We start from the raw sequence: 24,182 nt of genomic DNA on the forward strand, positions 1-24,182 counted from the left end.
TAATGTAAATGGAAGTTAAATTTAGTTTTGCTTTTATTTTATCAAGAATAAAAATCTGTTAAACGCGGTAAAAATGAGTGGCGCACACGATATTCTAGCTACAAAAGAGCTGAAATGAATATTACGTGGCGCAAAAATGTATTTTCATTTTGATTGAAAATAAAATTATAGTTTTATTTTAAAAGATATTTCCATAGTAAATATTGCTATATTTTAAGTAAAACGCTCCACAAAAGAGCCTCACACTTCAAACTTTATCAAAGGTACACTTTTGCGGGGCGTTTTACTTAAAATTTAGCAAATCAGCTGTTTTGTAGCTGGAATATTGTGTGTATTTTTTTAAGTCTATGTTCATAAAAATGAATGTTTGTGTTAATGCCCTTTTCATAGAATAGAATTTCCAGAATCGCAAACTGTACATTATTCTGATCATGTGATAAGTGAGAAGAGGGGTTGCTCCCCGGCATTTTTTTTCTATTTTTTGGACAATCTGTTTTTTCTTAATTTCATACATGATGAAAAAATACATTCGCCGGTCCGGAACAAGAATGACGTAACTGCAAAAAGCCAAATTTCTCAGGAGAGTAAAAAAAAAACGATTTTTAAATATTTAAAATAGGAATTGAAAATGAGGAGTAATCGTCCTGGAGCATCGGTATGGCGTTTATTCTTAAAACGATGGCTTTTAGTTTCATCCCTATTGGTTCGAATTTATTTATCTTAATTTAATCCCCCCATTTTCAACCCTATCTACAGTTGCGTTATTATTCATCTAAACATTTTTAAATATTTAAAATAGTGATTAAATATAGAGTAACCATCCAAGAGCATCTGTATGGCGTTTATTCTTACAACGATGGCTTTTAGTTTCATCCCTATTGGTTCGAATTTCATTATCTTAATTTAATTCCCCCATTTTCAACCCTATCTACAGTTGCGTCATTCTTAATCTTACAATTTTTCTGTACAAAAAAAAAACAATTTTTAAATATTTAGTAGGTATACCATTCATTCTTACAGCGATGAATTTTATTTTTATTCCTGTATGTCCGAATTTCATTATCTTAATTTAATCTCTCCCATTTTCAACCCTATTTAAAGTTTCGTCATTATTCATTTGAAAGAAGGTCTAAAATGGTGCGTATTTCAATAACAACGCAACTACCCTGTATTGGCTCAGCACACAGCTACAGTTCTGTCGCTTTTTTATCATCTGTACACAGTATTTTCGAAGTTAATTACGCAATAAATAGGAATTGACAAAATTTGCAGTTACGTCATTCTTGTTACGGACCGGTGATATAAGTCTAAATTTTCACTTTTCTGTCACCAACCCCTATTTTTAACAGCCACCTAAATATTTACCTCTTCTATATAAATAAAAATAAATGTTTGTGTGTATGTCCTTTATAGAATCGTAAACTATTCATTTGATCATGTGATAATCTTAAGCAAAGTGGTTTTGCATGAGCCCGCGAAGGTTTTTAAGTTAGTACGACCAACCTAAGTGAAAGGGGGTTGCCCCCTGATATATTTTTTAGTTTTTTGGACAAAATGTTTTTTGTTAATTTTATATGATGTGGAACTCAACATATAGGCCTAAATTGTCACTTTTCTATCACCAACCCCTATTTTTTAATAGCCATCTAAATATTTACCTCTTCTATATAAATAAAAATGAATGTTTGTGTATATGTTACAGTTCAAGTTGATTATCCAGTTGGAGTTGACTCCAACTAGTTGGAGTCGACTCTAACGGCTGGTTTCAGTAAAAGTTGATTATAAATATAAAATGAAGATTTATATTCAACATTTACTAGTAAAAGTAGACTCCAACTAATAAAAGTATACTCTTCCCAATGCCATTTAGTAAAAGTTGATTCTGATTCACACAAACAGCCGATTCTAAAAATTAAATTAATGTTACTGAATATGTTCAAATTAGTCTAGGCTGTATCGTCGTCCCCGTTAGTGAAATTACTCCGATTCGAATTTTTTGCACAAACTTACTCAAAAAGAGGTCCTTATAACAAATCTACTGGGTGCCAGGCAGTACCTTGATCAATAAATTGTTTAAACAATTTTTTTAGACAAATTCACAAAAATAATTTTTTCACTTCGAACAATTTTTTTTAGATCATTTGAGTTATTCTGAGCAAAAAAAGGTATTTTGTGATTTTTCTCTAAAATTGATTGTTGTCGAGTTATACGCGATTTAAAATTTGAAAAATGCAAAAATTATGCCATTTGCAAGGCTTAATAACTCGGTTAAAATCCATTATTATGAAAGTCAGAAAGTGACCAAATCAAAGTTTATAGCCCCCTGTACAAGATCCAGCAGAAATTTTTGTCACTATTTTATTACTAAGCTTTATCTTTAATTATTAACAATGAGCGCTAAGTGCGTATTAGGCGGCCGTCAATGGTGAGTGCTCAAGAGATGCACCATTTGGGCCGTCCAATGGTGAATCTCACTCGCACTCACATTGACGGCCGCCTCAATACGCGCTTAGCGCTCATTGTTGATAATTAGAAATAATATCTTATTAATGAAATAATGACAAAAATTTCTTCAGGATCTTATAGAGGTAGCTTTAATCTTTGATTTTTTTTAGTTTCTGACTTTCATAATATACAGTGAGCACGTAAAGGTTGGAATAAATTCATTTTCTCGAGAATGGAGGATTTTAGAAAGAAATCCCGAAACAGGTCAATTTTTATTTTTAAATTACGACTTCTTGGCATATATACCATAGTACTGACGTCACCCATCTGGGCGTGATGACGTCATCGATGATTTTTTTAAATGGGAATAGGGGTCTTGTGATAGCTCATTTGAAAGGTAATTCAATTCTCTATTCAATAATATAACTAATAACATAATTTTTTACACAGGGTGCCCAAATTTTTTTTATTAAATTTACCGACAAAAAGAAGAATGCAAGTAATTTATTTAATTCAAAATACATTTTACTGCTCTCATAAAACAGAATAAAATGTTTATTTGAAAAATAATCATTGCTTTTCGCTTAAATTAAATGTTCAAACTGTCAAGAGGAAGGTGGGTGGCTGCTTTAATACTGAATTGAAGCAAAAAACAATATTTTTATTTGTCAAATACACATTATTTCCTGTTTTCTGATAGGAGTAAAATGTATTATGAGTTAAATAAATTACACACATTCTTCTTTTTGTCAAAAAATTTAATTCAAAAAAAATATTTTTTGGACACACTGTATAAATAATATTGTTAATGTTTATATTACTGAATAGAAAATTGAATTACCTTTCAAATGAGCTATCACATGACCCCTATTCTCATTTAAAAAAACGTAGATGACGTCATCATTCTAGAAATTAAATGTTACCTACTGGAAATAATTATGTTCAAATTGTGATATTTATATTCTAGGCTGTATCGTCGCCTCCGATAGGTAAATTATTCCAGTTCGATTTTTTTGCACAAACTTACTCAAAAAGAGGTCCTTATAACGAATCCACAGGGTGTCAGATGGTACTGTGGTCGAAAAATTGTTTAAACAACTTTTTTAAACAAACTCACAAAAAAAATTCAAAACGTTTGTTTTCTATACTTCCACAAAATTTATTATATCTAAGTGACTACAGCTGTTTCGGCGGAGTGCCTTTCTCAAGTAATATAGTTTACAATGTGTTTGCCTTTTTAATCTTCAACTGAAGAGGTTGAGGAGTGGGGAGCTGTTTGTCTCGAGTTGGTCATTCAGAATTATATCTGTATTTTTCAGTTTATTAATTTCCATAGATTCTAAAAAAGATAGCTTAAGGCCTTTATTTTGAATATGTAGAATTTGAAACTCTTCATTGAAAGAATGATTATGATCTAGAAGGTGAAGTGCGTATGTAGAAGTGTCTGTTTTTCTATTGTTGAATGCCCTTTTGTGTTCTGCTATCCGTTTGTCAAAAGTTCTGCCAGTTTGACCGATGTACGTTTTCGGACAGTCACCACAAGTTAGTTTGTACACACCACTCTGTAGTTGCTTTCTCTTTCGGCTTTTATTGTTCTTAATATATTTGCTTAAGTTGTTGTTAGTTCTGAAAGCTGGTGTTATTCCTTTCTTTTTTATGTATCTGGCTATTGTTGTTGTTATCTTGCCAGTATATGTGAGAGAGCAGAAGGTACTGGGTTCTTTCTGTGGTGGTGGATACACTAATTTCAGGGCTTTCTTATGGAGTTTTTGGTTTAAAATTTTGTTAACTGTTTGTTCGTTATAGCCGTTGTTTACTGCTATTTGTTTAATGATGTTTAGTTCTATTTCGAAGTTATTTTTTGTCATGGGAATTTCTGTCAGTCTATGTATCATGCTATGGTAGGCTGCTAATTTGTGTTGTGTAGGATGGGATGATGAATTGTGTATAGTTGTGTCAGTATGGGTAGGTTTATGATATATGGAGAACTCATGTTTGTTGTGTAGTCTGTAGATCTGTAGATCTGTAGATGTAACGATTTCCAGACTACACAACAAACATGAGTTCTCCATATATCATAAACCTACCCATACTGACACAACTATACACAATTCATCATCCCATCCTACACAACACAAATTAGCAGCCTACCATAGCATGATACATAGACTGACAGAAATTCCCATGACAAAAAATAACTTCGAAATAGAACTAAACATCATTAAACAAATAGCAGTAAACAACGGCTATAACGAACAAACAGTTAACAAAATTTTAAACCAAAAACTCCATAAGAAAGCCCTGAAATTAGTGTATCCACCACCACAGAAAGAACCCAGTACCTTCTGCTCTCTCACATATACTGGCAAGATAACAACAACAATAACCAGATACATAAAAAAGAAAGGAATAACACCAGCTTTCAGAACTAACAACAACTTAAGCAAATATATTAAGAACAATAAAAGCCGAAAGAGAAAGCAACTACAGAGTGGTGTGTACAAACTAACTTGTGGTGACTGTCCGAAAACGTACATCGGTCAAACTGGCAGAACTTTTGACAAACGGATAGCAGAACACAAAAGGGCATTCAACAATAGAAAAACAGACACTTCTACATACGCACTTCACCTTCTAGATCATAATCATTCTTTCAATGAAGAGTTTCAAATTCTACATATTCAAAATAAAGGCCTTAAGCTATCTTTTTTAGAATCTATGGAAATTAATAAACTGAAAAATACAGATATAATTCTGAATGACCAACTCGAGACAAACAGCTCCCCACTCCTCAACCTCTTCAGTTGAAGATTAAAAAGGCAAACACATTGTAAACTATATTACTTGAGAAAGGCACTCCGCCGAAACAGCTGTAGTCACTTAGATATAATAAATTTTGTGGAAGTATAGAAAACAAACGTTTTCAGTTTTTTATTGTTAGATAAAATGAACTTCCATCAAGTAACGGTCGAATCCATCAAAAAAAATTCATTTAGGACAATTTTCTTTACATCATTTGGGTCATTCGGAGCAAGGTCAAAAGAGGTCTATTGTGATTTTTCTGTAAAATTTATTGTTCATACTTGTTTATTGTTATATTTATTTCAAAATACGAAAATGACCATTTTCAAGGCTTAATAACTCAGTTAAAAATTATATTAGTCACCGAAAGTGACGAGAAAGTCACCGAAAGTCACGAGAAAGTCCGAAAGTCACCAAATAAAGTTTTAACGACCCCCCTACAAGATACTGAAGAAATTTTTGTTATTATTTTATTACTAAGCGGTTATTTTTAATTATTAACAATGAGCGCTAGGAGCGTATTGACGCAGCTATCAATGTGAGTGCGAGTGAAATGCACCATTGCACCATTTTGACATTTAAAAATTCAAACTTCTGTCAAACCACAAAAACACTTTTTTGTAATTTATTGCTCACATGTTAATGACAAGGTGAAAGTTCTTCTTCTTGTGGTGCTTTCTCCTTTAGTGGAGGTTAGCGACTACACTGGCAAATCTGTCTCTGTCCAATGCGGCTCTAAACAAAGATGTTGAATCAAGGCCGGTCCAGTGTATGATATTTCTAAGCCATGAAATCTGGCGCCTATCGGGACCCCGTTTTCTTACAATCTTACCCTGGATGATCAGTTGCGTGAGGCGGTACTTTTCGTTTCTCATTATGTGTCCCAGGTAGCTAACTTTTCTGACTTTAATGATTTTTAGCAGTTCCCTACCTGTACCTATTCTCCTCAGAACATATTCGTTGGTGGTGTGGGTTGTCCAAGGTATTTTCAAGTCACTTCTATAAAGCCAGAGTTCAAAGGCGTCCAACTTGTTCATCAGTATTGTGTTGTGTCTAGGCCTCCGTTCCATACAAAAGTATTGACCACACATAGTAATGCAGAAAACGACATCTAAGGCTGATATTAATGCTACTGTTACAAAATAAGCTTTTCATTTTGATAAACCCCTGTCGGGCTACCTGTATTTTCGCTCTTGACTTCTTGTTTATAATCAAGTTGATTGTTGAACCAGCAACCAAGATATTTGTACTGGCTTACGTATTCAAGCTGTTGGTGTTTCACATATTTATTGAAAGAGGTAAATTTTTGTTCCTTGATATTTTTATAACTTTGGTTTTCGCAGTATTGATCTTCATCCCCATTTTTTCACAACTCTCAGTATCCCTATCCAACAGTATCTGCAGACTATAGTCCGAATCAGTCATTAATACTGTGTCATCTGCATAGCGGATGTTATTTACTCTCTGACCGTTTATCCTGATTCCTTCTGAAGAGTGCGATAAAGAGTTCGCAAATATTACCTAAGAGTAGACGTTAAAAGTATGGGTGATAGCACACAACCCTGTCTAACACCTCGTTGCATTTCAATTGGCCTTGACGTATTACCATTGGTCTTTACGATTGCTGCCTGATTCCAATAAGTAGCCTCTATAATTTTAGAATCTCTTTTGTCGACTCCGATGTTGTTCAATCTTTCTATCAAGGTCTTGTGCGTCACCCTATCGAACGCTTTTTCAAAATCTATGAAACAGATAAAAAGGTCTGCTTGCTTATCTTTGTGCCAGAGTTTGAAGACAGAATATTGCTTCTCGTGTCCCCATACCTTTCCTGAAGCCAAATTGTTCTTGACCGGTGACCTCATCACATTTTTTATAATACAGTAGAATCTCGGTTATCCGCCATAAACAGGCCGATGGAAGGGCGAATAAGCAAAAATGGCGGATAATAGGGAGCGTTAAATCAAACACAAGTTGAGCCCTTGATGATTTCCAGTCTCCGATAGGAGTGGCACAAGAAGAAGAAGAAGAGAATCAGTTTAATTTTGACTGACATTGGACAATAGATAGAATGATTTAGGATGAACGAAAAAAACTAGCGATTTTCATCTGCCTTGCTGATGTATCTCGTTTTTATATTACTTAAATGGAGCGGCGGATAAAACGGAACGGCGGATAAATGAAGGGCGGATAACCGAGACTCTACTGTATATTCTGTTCTGTATGATACGCAAGAAAAGCTTTAGAATGTTATTTAATAGACTTGTAAGGCGGAAGTCCTGGCATAATTTGGCATTCTTCTTTTTAGGTAGTGGTATGAAGACTGATTCAAGCCATATTTTAGGGATAGTCCCTGTATTGTAAACATTATTAAATAGTCCAAGAAGAAGGTCTAAGTTTTCTCGTTAATTAACTTCAACAGCTCAGCTAGTTTTTCATCTTTTCCTACAGATTTGTTGTTTTTTAGTTGACGTAGAGCATATTCCAGTTCGGACTTCAGTATTGGAAGACCTTCGTCGTTAGTCTTCCCACATGTTTATTTGTTCTTCAGGGCTTGAAATCCGTTTGCCTTCTGCGTTGATTAGATTATTTAGTCCTTGTGAATATGTCGTGCTTGTGAATTCCTGAGTTTCTTATACAGATGGAAGTCATCATGTTTTTTTATATAAGTTTTCGATTTCTTCACATTGTTCTGTTATCCATTTTTCTTTTGCAATTTTTATTTTTTGTTTAATGGTTCTATTTAATGCTTTGTACATTGCTTTGTGCTGTTTGAATTTTCTTCTTTTATCCATTAAATCCAATATTTCCTATGTCATCCATTTTTGCTTTCGTGGTCGCTGTTTAGTGAGCATTTCAGTTGCCGTTGCAAGGGCGAGTCTGATTTCCTCCCGAAGGCGAAAGTTAAGGATGTTTAATTATATGAAAGTGTGCTAAAAAACAGTGCGAAAAATTAAAAGCCATTTAAAATACATTGTTACTTCAGACACACTTTAAGCCCTTCATGTACTGCTATCTATATTTACAATTTTCACACAATAAAACCTTTACTTACATAATATGAGATAAAGTAGATAAAAATTATTTTTGTGAATTTAACAAAAATTGGTTAAACAATTTTTCGACCGCGGTACCGCGTGACACCCTGTGTATTTGTTATAAGGATGTATTTCTTTGAGTAAGTTTGTGCAAAAAATCGAATCAGAATAATTAACCTAATGGGGACGACGTTACATACTCTACTAATAAGTAGTTAAAACGGTCAAGACAAAGAAACGCACACTCATCAAAAATGCACTTGAGATTCTCGTATAATCAACATTTACTGAATCGATCCAGGAGGAGTCAACTAGTACAAGTTGATTTAAATTTTTAAAATCAACTTTTACTGCTCGTTTCAGTTGGAGTTGACTCCAACTAGTTGGAGTCGACTCTAACTGAGAATCAACTTGAACTGTAACATATATGTTCTTTATAGAATCATAAACTATGCATTTAATCAACTTCAGCACAGTTGTTGTGCATGAGCACACGAAGTTTGTTTTGTTTTCGAAATGAAATTTGTCCGTCGCGCGGGTCGCGGCTAGAGAATCGACGAAATTAATGAATTAAATTGAGGTTATCATATCGTACGATTTGTGAAAAGTCAAAAACTGTCATTACACCAGTTAATAGGGAAAAAATTTAGATAAGGTGAGGCTAAAAGATAGATGAGGGATAAATGATGATAATTCCGTGAAGACGTACAGCTAATATTTCTTCTTCTTTTTTCTAAACAGTTACAAAAAATGAAAAACTCAGTTTTTTGACTATAAATCGTTTCTTGTACATTTTAGAGAAAAATGTTTCAAATAAATATTGTAGATCTTAAAAAGTTCTTTAACTTGGTGGGACAAGTATTAAAATATATAAAGAATTGACCGAGATAATTGTAAAAAACTCTTATTTTTGCACTAATTTATAAATGTTAATAACTGTATTTTTTGAACAACGATATTTAATTTAACTACTTTAGATTATGCCAATTAAAGGGTTATTTCAGTGTGCTAAATTTCAACCAGATTGACCAAATAGTTTATGAGTTATTCAATTTGTTTATCCCAGAGAGCAATTGTTTAAACAACTGTTCTTGCCCTAACAGTGACTCTAGAGATATTTTACAAATCCCAATCGATTATTTGAGACTTTAATTTTAAGATGTATTGAAAATGTTTTAAGATTTTATCAAAATTGTTATTAAAAAAACCGTCTGAAAAAGACCCTACTTTTTAGGTTATAAACAATTGGAATAACTTTGACAGTTTTTATGATACACGCTTGTATGTAGGTTCACTGAAAATCTGGTGAAAAAATATACTTTAAAATTGTAAAAAGAATTTTATGTGACCAATATAAATCAAGTTAGAATTTTTTTTTCAATAAATCATATTTCCATTGTTTATAAACATTAAGAGCTGAAAATTGAATGAGTTGTTTAAGAAAATCTATATTTTATGATCCACTTCATATATTGCATATGCGGTGAAAAAATAAAAAGTCATGACTACTCATGACCCGTTAAACTGATGGTATTCGTGAAACACCGCCAACGAATGTGAAGGTGAGAATAGCTTCGTTTTATTTTTTAGAATGGAATCCCAATTTAAAACAATTTACAATTAATTCAACTTTTATGTGCAGAGCTCAACAAATCTGGGTACCGAACTAAAGTAGCAGATGAAGATGCAGACGTATTAATAGTGCAGACATCTCTTTACGAACATACATATGAACCTGACAAGATCGTTGTAATAATTTGTAATGATACCGATATAATCATCATATTGACGCAACTCTCTGTTCCGGACAATTACATATATTTTGAAAGAAAAAAAAAAAAGCGAAAAAGGACAATCTATCTATCTATTATAGTTGTAATAGGTTTAAACAATCTCATATAAGAAAATACGTTGGGTTCTTCTTATATAGTTTTACTGGGTGTGATACAACTTTTTAGATCTGATAAATATTTTTATGACGAGAATGCTAACAAGGAGGACATAATGAAAAACGGATATATCATTGTTGCTTTGTATTCTGCTGCAATTGATGTTACATATAAAAAAAAACACAATAACATATTGGCATTAAATGAGTTACGATTTTTACAATTTGTAAGAAATACAGGGAAAAAAATTTGCGTTTATCATCAATTACAACACTGGTTAGGTAAAAAACTGGATGCTACCCATACCCAATATGGATAGAAAAAGACTGATATGGATTTTGAACCCATTTACACCTTATATTGTTTGACTCCTTAAGTGATATTAAAACAAATAGCATGTAAATGTTTAACGGGTTGCAAAAGTACAAGATGTGGCTGTAAAAAATATGGTATAAACTGTACGGATCTTTGTACACACTGTGCAGAGTGTGCAGTGGAAGAACAGGAGAAAAAATGTTGCAATCGCGCTGCAGTGGTTCTTGACGATGTCGAGTCAGACTTTGTAGACGATGAACTAACTGTAACTTGCCGAGAAGTTTAGAAGTTGTAGCTGTTCACTAGAATAATCAAATTAAAATTCATAAACAATGTTTTATTTTTTATTTTTATACTTATTACATGCCTACCTAGACAAATATTAATAGCTTCTTTCAATTAAATCATAATAAAACAAAAATTAATTTTTTAAAAACTATTAAGGACTTTTATATACTTTTAATTATTGCAATTAAAATAAATAAATATTGTATTGTACTAATTTATAATTATTTTATACTTATATAAAAAATATACTTTGTTTAATAAAATTTAAAGAATTTTTACGAAATACTTGTAAAATTCAATAACTTTTATAGTATAATTGAATCAATTGATTTTCACGGGATTTTCCCATTTTCCCGGAAGTTGAAATTTGCACAGTTTTTATTATTTTTTTGAGCTAACCCAGTTAAAAAAAGAAGGTTGCGCAAGCTATGGAAGGTGATAATTTATTGCAGTTTTTTTTCCAAAAAAGGAAGCGAAGCTCGAACAGTTCCCACCTTCACTTTCGTTGGTGGTGTTTCACGAGTACCGTCAGTTAACGATACCGTTATAATAATAAGTTTTTTTATTATTTCACTGCCTATGCAATCTATACACTGGATCATAAATTATAGATTCCCTTAAATACAATATGTTCAATTTTCAGCTCTTAATGTTTATAAACAAGGCAAAATTGATTTATTAAACAAATAATAATTTGATTCATATTAATCATATACAATTATTTTTACTATTTTAATATGTATTTTTCATCAGCTTTTCAGTGAGCCTACATGCAAACGTGTGACATAAAAACTGTCAAAGTTATTCTAATTGTTTATAACCTAAAAAGTAGGGCCTTTTTCAAACGGTTTTTTTAATAACAATTTTAATAAAATGTTAAATTTTTTTAATATATCTTAAAAATAGAGTCTCGAGTAACGGATTGCGATTTGCTAAATATCTCTAGAGTCACTGTTAGGGCAAGAACAGTTGTATAAACAATTGCTCTCTTGGATAAACAAATTGAATAACTTATAAACTATTTGGTCGATCTGGTTTAAATTTTGCACACTTAAATAGCCCGTTAAATAGCATAATTTAAAGTAGTTAAATTATATATCATTATGCAAAAAGTAAAGTTATCAATATTTATAAATTGATGCAAAAATGAGGGTTTTTTGCAATTATCTCGGTCAATTGTTTATATATTTCAATATGTGTCCCACCAAATTAAAGAACTTTTTAAGGTCTACAATATTTCTTTAAAACATTTTTCTCTAAAATGAACAAAAAACGTTTTTCATTCTTTGTAACTGTTTAAAAAAAAGAAGAAGAAAAATTAGCTGTACGTCTTCACGGAGTTACCATCAGTTATCACTCCTCTACCGTTTAGCACCTTCAAAACCCTGCTTAACATTTTTTCATGTTTTTTTACCTATTAACTGGGGTACATGGCTGGGACATGCCCAGACACAATAAAATACAATAACTATAACGAAAATATTACAGTGGAGCCGATAGGAAGACTAAAAAAGAAAGGCCCTGATCGAGATGGTTCTTCTTCTTCTCTTCTTCTTTTTGTATAGACATGACTCTGTTTGTTTTTTCAATGTGCCTCTAGTAAGTTGTCGTTCCATCGTTTTCGTGGTTTTCCCACTGATTTTCTTCTTATTGGGGAACCGTCCTTGGCTGTCCTGACTACCCTATTTGTTGTTATCCGGCTTATGTGGTCATTCCATTCTATTCTTCTGTTTCTTACCCAGTTATTAATGTTATCCACCTTGCATCTCCGTCGTATATCTGTACTTCTAGCTCTGTCCCATAGAGTCTTACCAACGATTTTTCGAAGGGTTTTCATCTCCGCTGTTTCGATCTACCTTTTTTTCCTCTCTGTGTCGGAACGTGTTTCTGCCGCGTATGTCATTATTGGTCTGATGACTGTTTTGTAAATTCTGCCTTTCATTTCTTTTCCGATATTTTTATTTCTCCATATTGTGTCATTCAGGAAACCTGCGGCTCTGTTTGCTCTATTCACTTGATTTTCCACTTCTGTTTCGAGCCTTCCGTAGCTAGATAGTGTGATGCCTAGGTATTTAAACTCCATCACTTGTTCTATTATCTGACCTTCCAGCTCCAATTTACATCTTATTAGATCTGCTGTTATAACCATGAATTTTGTCTTTTTGGAGGAAATTAACATGTTAAATTTTCTGGCAGTTATGTTAAATTGGTGCAGCATACGTTGTAAATTATCTTCACTTTGAGAGATTAGTATTGCATCGTCCGCATAGCAGATTATTTTAAGTTGTTTTTCTCCCATTTGGTATCCTTTTGTAGTTCTTACTTTTTTTTTTATTATTTCGATCATGATCATTTCCGGCTTCAATTAGATCAGTTAATTCATCTTCCACTTTTACTTTTATTGTGTTGTTCTGGAAGATGTTTTTAATTGTTTTAATTATTCCTAGAGGTACCTCTCTCAAGTATAACAAATGGATAACGTACTTTAATGTGACCCTGTCAAATGCTTTCTTAAGGTCCACAAAACATAAATATGCCGGTTTGTTGTATTCCAACGATTTCTCTTGAACTTTCCTCATTATAAATATAGCGTCAGTGCATGACCTTCCCGAGATGGTTGGTTGACGTAAAAGAAGGCCTGAAAACTATGAATGTGAGACAATGGATTAGAAGACCATAAAGGAGATGTAAATGGAAGGACATAGCCAGACAGGCAAAGACCCATCCATGGTCATGATGTCAAAAGGAAACGAATATTTTAAAAATACATACACCACTTAATTTTCACCCATTTATCACATACCCCTATTTTTTAATAGCCATATTAGTAATTTAATAATTCTTAACCGTGTTTGATAACCAACCAATTATCACTAGACCAGTTATCCCCGCCAGGCCACTACCGGTGTCACTTCTTACTTAGTAAACAGCAATATATTTGTTTATGTATCGAGCGCAGTTGTGAAGTTTATAATTGTCATTTTATTTTTTCAGTGTAATTCTAAATACTCTCATAATTATTTATTTCCTATTTTATCAATAACTAAGAAAATTAATTATATTCTGTTCATCAAGTACGTATGATGTAAATGTATATATTATCATTAAGGAGAAATACAAAGGAGAGGGTATTTTTATCCCGGGTAGACCGATGCATCGGGATGCGATGATTACAACCGCCATCGTTGTATATTTACGCAACGCAAAAAATATTGTTTATCAGAAATAATTAAATTGATTCTTTTATAGTTCATAATATTTTTAAGTATTTATTTGGTTTTCTGAACTTTGACACATTATTTATTTTTAAGGCGGTACGAAGTTTGCCAGGTCAGCTAGTATTTTATAAATTAAATGTATGAACTAGAATATAATGATCCTCTACAAGTTAAACGTTATAAATCACTAAACCATTATCACCGAATTGGTCTAATAGTTACGACGCTAAACTTGTAATCGGGCAATCTGAGTTTATTACCCAGCCATTACAATAATTTTTTTTAATCTAATTTTTTATGCCGATCGCATATATACTAAATTTATTTTCCTATCCGAAATATTTAAACGATTGTACGATGTACGTACGATTGTTGTATGTTGTCTACTACAGCACTTGGTTTTTGAACTCATCTTTGTGTGCTTATTATTTCACCTTATGTTGCAATATTTCAAAATTACAACGAAAACTCTTACAACAGTTAAGTTCATTCCGAACGGAAGTCACACTTTCATCCTTTATACAATTTAACATTACTTACGGCCACTTTTCCTAAAAGATGACCCCATTGCCACTGCCAAACAGATAAAATACTTTCTCTCCCTGCATCCACAGCTAAGACGTAACTTCCACCATTCTAAAAAAAATACATTTAAAACAAAATTAAGTGATTTTATAAAATATCTACCAATTGCGAAAACGCTACGGCTGAAACTCCAACTTCAAATTCGCCCATACCAAAAACATACAACGTTTGTAAAGTTTCCGTACTCCAAATTCTTATATGTGCTTGAGTTTTCCTATTTCTACCCGCTCGTTGACCTGATGCTACCATTTCCCGAGATGGATGTAAATCCATACTAAAAAGTATTAAAAAAATCTATCTTATTTCGTTTACATGAACGGGTGTTAAAGATATAGGCGCAAAATGTCGTTTTTAAAATGTTCAATGTGTTTTAAATGTATTAATTTTTTTTTCGAATTCTGAGTAAATTAATGAGTATTTTTGAAAAATGTAAACGTAGAATGAAAGCTTACGTTATTACCGAGGGCCGAAAGTCACTCAGAACTTCTATAGTGTTTATTTTAATAAGTGACACGGGTAAAAAAAAGAAAATTTAGTGTGACATTTAATTTCAAATATCTCATTCAAAAGAAAGTTTTTGGATATTATAAGGGGCTTTATTGGAAATTAATACATTTAAAACACATTGAACGTTTTGACAGGCGACATTTTGCGCCTATACCCTTAAGACACCATACTTATTTTCAAACATGTTATATTGTCGTTTAAATGTTTTCTAAAGAACCAAAAAATAAGGTGAAGCTATAAACATTGGGGAAACTATAGTCAAAATCTCAATGTTTTCGTGAATGTTTTGCTTCTTCAGGACTGAAAGAAAGAAAATACAATATTTAGTGATGAGCGTACTAATGACGTGCAAAATAACGCAAAAGATGGAAAACATATATTAAGTTGTGAGATAAAAAGAGATCAAACTAGTAGAGGTGGAAATTATCGATAATATAAACGTATAAATTAACATTACATGACATAGTTTCCCACCTTTAGACGTCTGGTTTCCCACCTTTAGAGAATTTTATAAAATACTCCTGTTACAGTGACAGTTGTCATACTCCTCCGATACGTTTATAGGTGGGGAACTATGTAATGTAATGTTAATGTGTACGTTTATATCGATAATTTCCACCTCTACTAGTTTCATCTATTTTTACCTCACAATGTATTATGTTTTCCATGTTTTGCGTTGTTTTGCTGGTTATTAGCGCGCTCATCACTGTGGATGGCCATGTATCATAAGCGCGGCTAAACTCGCGCAATTGACTCACCAGCGTTGCATACACACGCTCTCATGCTACCTACCACTTCCTTTCGACGCACGGTGGAGGTGGATCACCGACAACGATATAAAAGGACCTTCGCCACAATAGAGAGTAGAATTCTGCCAGAGTGTTGATCTGGGGACTCCACTGGCCGAAAGATATTGACTAGAGACCAAAGGGGCTCTTAAGACTCATTTAAAGTCAAACCTTCCTGGTGCGGCGATTAAGTATTGATTAAACGCCGAACCTTTCCTTACCGGATCAAGTGTGATTGATATATCCCATCTCTATTCGGGTCTAGGACGTTTCATCGCTGCCAGTTCATCGCCGCCGTTTCGATGCCGCCAGTTTATCTCCGGCCGATTCATCGCCAGTCAGTTAATCGATATCTAATATATTTCCGAATTTTCGACAGTTACATTTATTATTTATTTTTAGTATTAATTAGGAATTCTAGGAAATGCGAGATATTACCATTTAGTATGGTATAACTAGATCCAAACCCAGACATCCAAAGTGAAAGTTATCCTCCAACACCAAATTGTTCTATATGGTCCACATAATGTTCAGAAAAAGTCACACCATTTTGAGCGTCTTGTTTGGGGGGGGGGAGAGGGGGGAGAAATCGGTAAATTCGTAGTTTATTAAGTTTTTCGTCAATATTTCTAAAACTATGCGGTTTAGCATGAACAACCTTCTATACAAAAATGTTCTACATTAAATTTTAAACCAAAAAGGCCCTATGTATAATCTTTCTAAAATGAACGGTTCCAAAGTAACGGAGGTAGTATATAGTATAATTGGTCCAAAAAAGGCCTAACCCAGACATTAAAAGTAAAAGTTTTCCTCCAACACCAAATTGTTCTATATGGTCCAGATATTGTTCAGTAAAAAGTTACATCATTTTGAGCGTCCGGTTTGGGGGGGGGGGAGATGGGGGGAGAAATCGGTAAATTAGTAGTTTTTTTATGTTTTTCGTCAATATTTCCTAAAAATATTCTTTAGCGTAAACAATGTTCTATACAAAAATGTTCTACATCAAATTTAAAACAAAAAAGGTCCTATACATAATTGTTATAAAATCAACGAATCCAGAGTTATGGAGGGTGAAAAGTGGAGGTTTTCGATACTTATTATACTTATTGGGCAATTTATAATATTTTTACTGATTGAAAGAAATTTTCTTTAACAGGATTTGCTATTTCAGTGGCCGATGGTATGTTAGTGATAAGCCCTTGAAGAAACGTCAACCTCACCACCCAAAATCATCATCAATTGCCCAAAAAATATAAAAAGTATCGAAAACCTCCACATTTCACCCTTCGTAACTCTGGAACCGTTGATTCTATAACAATTATGGATAGGACCATTTTTGCTAATTTTATGTAGAACGTTTTTGTATAGAACATTGTTTACGCTTAAACATAGTTTTAGAAATATTGACGAAAAACGTAAAGAAACTACTAATTTACCGACTTCTCCCCAATCTCCCCCCCAAACCGGACGCTCAAAATGGTGTAACTTTTTACTGAACAATATGTGGACCATACAGAGCAATTTGGTGTTGGAGGAAAACTTTTATTTTGGATGTCTGGGTTAGGCCTTTTTTTGGACCAATTATACTATATCCTATTTCAGGAACATACGCCTGTTTTGGATTACTTCGACAACGAATATTTTACTGTGCAAAATAAGAAGAACGAAAGTAAATTGCAAATTACATTGTTGTTTATTGGAATAATTATTAGCGCCATTTACTTTCGTACTTCTTATGTTGCAAAGTAAAATATTCGTTGTCGAAGTAATCCAAAACAGGCGTATGTTCGTGGAATGGCCCATATACTACCTCCGTAACTTTGGAACCGTTCATTTTAGAAGGATTATGTATAGAACCTTTTTTATTTCAAATTTAATGTAGAAAATTTTTGTATAGAAGAGTGCTCATGCTGAACCTCATAGTTTTAGAAATATTGACAAAAAACGTAAGAAACTACGAATTTACCGAATTCTCCCCCCTCTCCCCCCAAACCCGACGCTTAAAAAGGTGTGACTTTTTTCTGAACATTATATGGACCATATAGAACAATTTGGTGTTGGAGGATCACTTTCACTTTGGACGTCTGGGTTATGTCATTTTTTCAATCAATTCTATCATACTAATTCCCGTTGCCATACTTACAGCCGGTTTCCGAAACGTTATTCAAATCTCCGATCATCTAATCGGCTGTCAGGTTTGATCAACTGTTAACCTGTGATGGGTTTCTCAAACGCCAATAATTGTAAAATTGCATGATCATAGATCATGTAATCGATGATCTGACATACGATTTGGTAGCGATACTGTCACAATTGGCTGTTATCCTTCAAAATTTCAATTATATTAACCTCTAAGTCCAAACTTGTATCTTTAGATTCTAAAAGTGCATTCTCTCTTACGTACTGTCACTTTTGTTTGGAGCAAGAATTGAACGAGGGCATTTTAAAAATGAAGCTAGGTAATGTGACGAGAGTTGGAGATATAAAACATTTTATTTATGATCTATAATATTTTATAATCGTATTTTTATTTTTGGTCTATATATTTACTTTTTATATTTATTTTTAATTTATTTACCGGTTGTTTTATTGTCTTCAAAGTTTAGCTATAATTTCTCACACGTTTTCCCTCTTATTTACATCGCTATAATCATTATGTTCTGCTTTTTAGAGCTCTGGCCTCTCAAAAAATAACTCTATGAGTCTAGCATCCTTGTTATCTTACATTTTTAAAAGAAAAAAAATATAAATTATATAATCAAATATAAAAAATGTCCGAGATATCCATGTTCTGCAAGTTAAATAAATATTTTAAATTATTTCTTCCATAAAAAAATCTTATTTTTATTGAACAATATGATTTATATCATTTATATATGTGTTATTTGACAATTTTTCCCGGTATTTGTTAATTACAGTAATTAAAAAACTAAAAAAAAACTCTTAACAGCCCGTTAATCGACGGATAGTCGCAGATTAGGTAACAGTCCATTTTTACCGCCGTTTGACAAGCGAAACTGGTTAATCGACCTTTCCGAGACTCAAAACACTCATGATCGGCTGTTAACTAACGATTAATCTTTTGTCAGGTGATCGACTGTTGTTAAAACTAGTTTGGTTGACGTTTCTGACGCATTTAATCTATTGTTAATCGTCGATTACATAATTTTTGAGATGATCATCCTTTCGGAAACCGGGCGTTAATATTTTAAAATACTTTTAAATTTTTATAATATAAAATATATTATGATAATCTTTTAAATTTCACGGTCAACATTTAAAACCAAGAGAAACTGTTTCTTAAATTCGAAAAGAACCCAAAATTTCTGTACAAAAATTTAGGGGAAGAAGAACAGTAAAATTTTTAATCTTTTTAATTTTCAAAGGTTTTGAACTGAATTTAACGTCGTGTCGTGTCATCTCCCATAATACAAAATCAACTGACTAACTGGCGATGAAACGGACGGCGATGAAACGGACGGCGATGAAACGGACGGCGATGAACCGGCGGCATCGAAACAGCGGCGATGAACCGGCGGCGATGAAACGTCCCATTCCGTCTCTATTCTATAGCCGCATCGACCGTCCTTCCCCCTTGATGTGTTTGCATAATAAAAGTATCGCATCGTATTGTCACATCAATTAACTGTATTTATTTGTTCGCAGGTAATTAACAGTGTCTCAAGCAAAAGGTTTATAACCAATGTGTTTTGTTTTGCCTGTAGAAACTTATGCAACAGAGACTTTAACACTGACGCAAAAATCCGCAAATAATCTCAGAGTTACACAACGAGCCATGGAACATGCGATGCTGAACGTGAGCTTTCGAAACCACATAACAAACCAACAAATCAGGCAAAGATCAGGAGTTAATGACGTCATCGAAAGAACTACGACGCTAAAGTGGAACTGGGCAGAGCACTTGGCTAGAACATAAGATGGATGGTGGACACGACGATCAATGGAATGGAGGCCCAGAAACTATAAAAGAAGCCCAGGACCACCACCGACTTGATGGACCGACGACATAAAAAAGTGGCGGGAAACTGGTTACAGGCGGACCAGTGTAGAGAACTTGAAAAGAACTGTGGGAGGTCTATGCCCAGCAGTGGATGAGATTGGCTGATTTATGACGATGAATCAATAGTGGGTCTTGGTATTATCGAAACCTTCGCCGGGATTGAGATTCTCAACCAGTTTTTTGAATCTATATTTTGAAGAAATAATTAGGGCCGCTTTGGATGACTAGGCGGACAAATAGGCTAGGCGGAGAAGTAATCAACAATATCAGATATAATACAGCTTTTCTTGTAGAAAAGCCAACACACGGTGCAGTATCCTGCGTGAGACTCCGTATCTGTTAGCTACGTAAACCTAACTTCTTTCATCCTGAATAATAATAAAAATAGTTGCAACAATTTCTGCACTAAAACTTGAACTTGTCAAGATTTGACACATACACGATATTAAACATTTTTGACGTCTACAAACAGAAATGTCATAATAAAAACAATTGAACGTGCGTAGCCTCCTTGTAACACTGAAGTAAGTCTAAGAGGATAACTTCAATATCGTTGAGATTTTCTAACAATATCTGAACAATTCAATTTAAATGACATTTCTCGCAAACTACTATTTTTAGGGATTTCTGCTTAACTGTGTTCATTTTTTGTCAAATTTGAAAAAAGAACTAAAAAAAAATCAAAGAACTTCCTGTCAGTGTAAGATATAAAAGTCAAAGGAGGTATATCTATTACCATTGTATATCTTCAGTATGTCCAGTATAGTGCCTTTGTGTTTCCTCATCTCTATCGTACATAACAGCTACGGCAGCAACAAAATAAAGTAATTCACCTGTTGGGAGAACCCAAAGGTTCCTTCTAGAATCTGTCCCTCGGTAACCATATCTGTTAAAATTTATTAAGAAAAATTTGCGATAAATAAACTACAACTTTTTACTTTGTTCATAGTTTTATTTTCAAATTCAAACTAAACCTTTATTTAGATTTATGTTTATAAAGCTCTCACTTGAATTTCAAAGTTGACATATTATCCTAACGTTTTTTATAATTTTCTAAAATAAGGATATAAAAAACCTTATTACATAAGTGTTTTCCATACTTTTTAATTTGATAATTTCACCCTGTATTATTTATAATAGTTACTACTTGATATAGTTCGTTGAAGTTAGGTTGTTAGGCAGCTTTCATTAAAGATAAAGCTTATGGACTAGGAACAGGATCACTACAGGAACCGTTTGTGATAACAATATGAGAAGACCCTGCTTTTCAGGGCGACGACCAACTCAGTCACGCAGGTAAATCTACCTGAGGAAAAAAAGCTGAGACGTTATGAAATAAAGGATGTTGAGTAAGAGAGTAGGTACAGCTGGTTCCTAAAAAAGTGATTCGACTCTTAGTAAGATTTGATCATTTTGAGCAGTGTACTTGATTGGTTTGACATTATATTATATTTATTATGACATACAATATCAATTTATTATTGACAAATAATAAAATTAACAAACAAACAATAAACAACTGACTACATATTATGTTAATTCATAAATTGTAAAAATTATTAAGGTCTAAATTTTGATATTATTTGAATTCTTGCAGTTTTCGGATCTTCAAAAGCATTCTCTTCTAATTTCTCCAAAAGCGTACGATCATCATGAGCGGTAAATACTTTTGGTCTACTTTGGATATATAAAGTGAAAATCAAGTATACAGTATTTATGACGCAGTTTGCCGGTAGAAAAAGTGTGCGGTTTCTCTTGGATTGTGTAGCTGCGCCTGATCTTTATCTATTCCAGTTCCTGTCGTATAAGTCCCCATTGATGTCTGATTCGGCCCCAAATTTCGTCTTGTCCTCATTGCCTTGAATTGAAGATTGAAGCCATGCCCCTCCCCGCCTCAGGTCAAGGACCCCGGTGTTTTGTTTTGTGTAACCCGTGTGACATTAAAAGAAAGGTATGATGCGTTTTTAAATTTTGCTAAATGCCAAGTGGATAAACTGCTGGTAAATAATTAGATTTTTTTAATAGTGTTTTCAACATGGTAATTTTTTTATAAATAAAATAAAATGGCAGTGACTTATGACATCTGTCACAGTCAAATTTTGTTAAGTGCGTCAAATTTTAATTTGACATATACTGCCCAACAAAAAAAAAGGATTTGTAAAAGGTTAATTATTCGGAATGTTAATGTTAAAACCAGTCAAAGTTTTGTAAATTAGTAGTCATGTTTGTAATAACTTCATATTGAAAGTATTTTTTTTTAATAAAAACAAAGTTTCTAAATGTTTAAAATAAACGTTTTTGAAAATGTACCTTTTCTTTCTGTAACTGGCGCCCCACGTTGGGTGCCATTTGAAGCGTTTTACATGTCTGCTCTAATGGGGACAGGGACATACTAACTACATAGATACTGGGGGGGGGGTCGAAATGGGGCTAGTAGAAGGAACAGGAATAGATAAAGATCAGGCACAGCTACACAATCCAACAGAAACCGCACACTTTCTCTACCGGCAAACTGCGTCACAAATACTATATACTCGATTTTCACTATATATATATATATCCAAAATAATGAGGTTGAAACTTTCTACTAGTATTCCATAATATTCACAGGACAAGTTGCAAATCCTTCACTTAGTTTAACATAACGACGACAGCCTCAAGCCGGTAGAGGTACCTACGGCTTCCGGAGTTCCACGGGAAAGATCCTTACGCTTCAATGGTACTTGTAGAACTAAACTGCGCTTCGCTCTGAAGACACATATCGAGAAAAGTACCGCGCAATTAAAGCGCTATTTTGATCCTTAGAGTTGCTTATTTGACAAAAACTCAGTTACTTCAGATGGACTAAACCATTTTTTCAAGGGGAGTTGGGGTACTTTCAGATGGACTAAACCATTTTTTCAAGGGGAGTTGGGGTACTTTTCAACGTTACGCAATATTTTGTAATGCTCTAAAACTTTCAAACAGGGACGGCTTTAAAATATTTATGGTATATTATTTTATAGAATAAATTGGAAAAATAGATATTTTTTGGGAATTAGGATATTAAATTTATGAATGATATTAATAAAACATTGTGGCAGAAATCCATCTGCTACAATGTTAGCATTTGTGACAACAATGCCAGAAGACTCTGCCTTTCAGGGTGACGACCAACACAGTCACGGATGTAAAGATGTCTAAAGAAAGTACTGCAGTTAAATTGCTCCTTTTTTTAACTTGACTATACCGTACTAATGACGACTAATGAGTCAGAAACACGTGTCTACGGTTGCATTCCATCTTTATTAAATATTTTAATTTTGTATTCACATTCACATTGCGAGTTTTTTGCCAATGATTATCCCTGAGTATATTTATAATTGTACTCGCTTACTCAACATTCTTTATTTCATAAAGTTTTGGCTTTTCTTTCCTTAGGTAGCTTTACCTTCGTGACTGTGTTGGTCATCGATTTGAAAGGCAGGGTCTTCTGATATTGTTGCCACAAATGGTAACATTGCCCCTGTAGTGATCATTTCCCAAGTTAACTTGCTCCTTTTCTAACTTGACTATACCATAGGTAATGATGACGACTAACGAGTCAGAAACACGTGTCTACGGTTGTATTCCATCTTTATTAAATATTTTAATTTTGTATTCACATTCATAGTTTTTGCCAATGATTTTCCTTGTCTATATATGTATTTAGTTGTACTCGCTTACTCAATATCCTTTATTCATAACGTTTAGGCTTTTCTTTCCTTAGGTATATTTACCTTCGTGACTGTGTTAGTCGTCGCCCAGAAAGGCAGGGCTTGTGACATTGTTGTCACAAATGGTAGCATTGCTCCTGTAGTGATCCTTTCCCTAGTCCCTAAAATAGAAATCAATTGAGTTGTCAAATCGGTTTCGTTTTCGGTCAGCTAAAAATGTGTACTTCGCGCGAGCGAGTGCGAAAAATTTCCCCATTTTTCTCTGAGTTCATTATTTTTTGCAGAGGTAACCTATTCGGTTTTTAACCGGTTATTATTTTAAAAACTTAAAACATGTTATAGCCGGGACAAAAAAAAAACCGATTATTGTGGAGTAAAAAACTGGTTTTAGGTTATAACCGGTAGGTTTTTTTACCATCCCTAGTTATTAGTAAGAAATAGTATATTGTATAACAAGTGAGAAAAAAGAGATATTTCTCACGAGCGCAGAAGTTTGTTGGCACGACCTGAGGCACGAGGCGAGTGCCGCAAATCAAGCGAGGGAGAAATATGTCATTTTCTCATGCGTTGTACACTGTACTTTTTCTGTGGATG

General features: G+C 33.5%; 1 protein-coding gene across 1 annotated transcript in view; it reads right to left on the bottom strand.

Annotated features, from left to right (window-relative positions):
* LOC114337264 (echinoderm microtubule-associated protein-like CG42247) overlaps positions 1-24,182 on the bottom strand; it is a 195,660-nt gene that overhangs the window by 99,483 nt on the left and 71,995 nt on the right. Inside the window, exons 5-7 of the mRNA XM_028287679.1 lie at positions 20,630-20,779; positions 14,680-14,851; positions 14,533-14,628 (exon numbers count right to left, since the gene is read on the bottom strand). Of these exons, the coding sequence (XP_028143480.1) occupies positions 14,533-14,628; positions 14,680-14,851; positions 20,630-20,779 (418 nt within the window). The remainder of the gene's footprint in view (positions 1-14,532; positions 14,629-14,679; positions 14,852-20,629; positions 20,780-24,182) is intronic.

This window comes from Diabrotica virgifera, chromosome 2, assembly GCF_917563875.1.
Source record: "Diabrotica virgifera virgifera chromosome 2, PGI_DIABVI_V3a".
Taxonomy (NCBI): Eukaryota; Metazoa; Arthropoda; class Insecta; order Coleoptera; family Chrysomelidae; genus Diabrotica; species Diabrotica virgifera.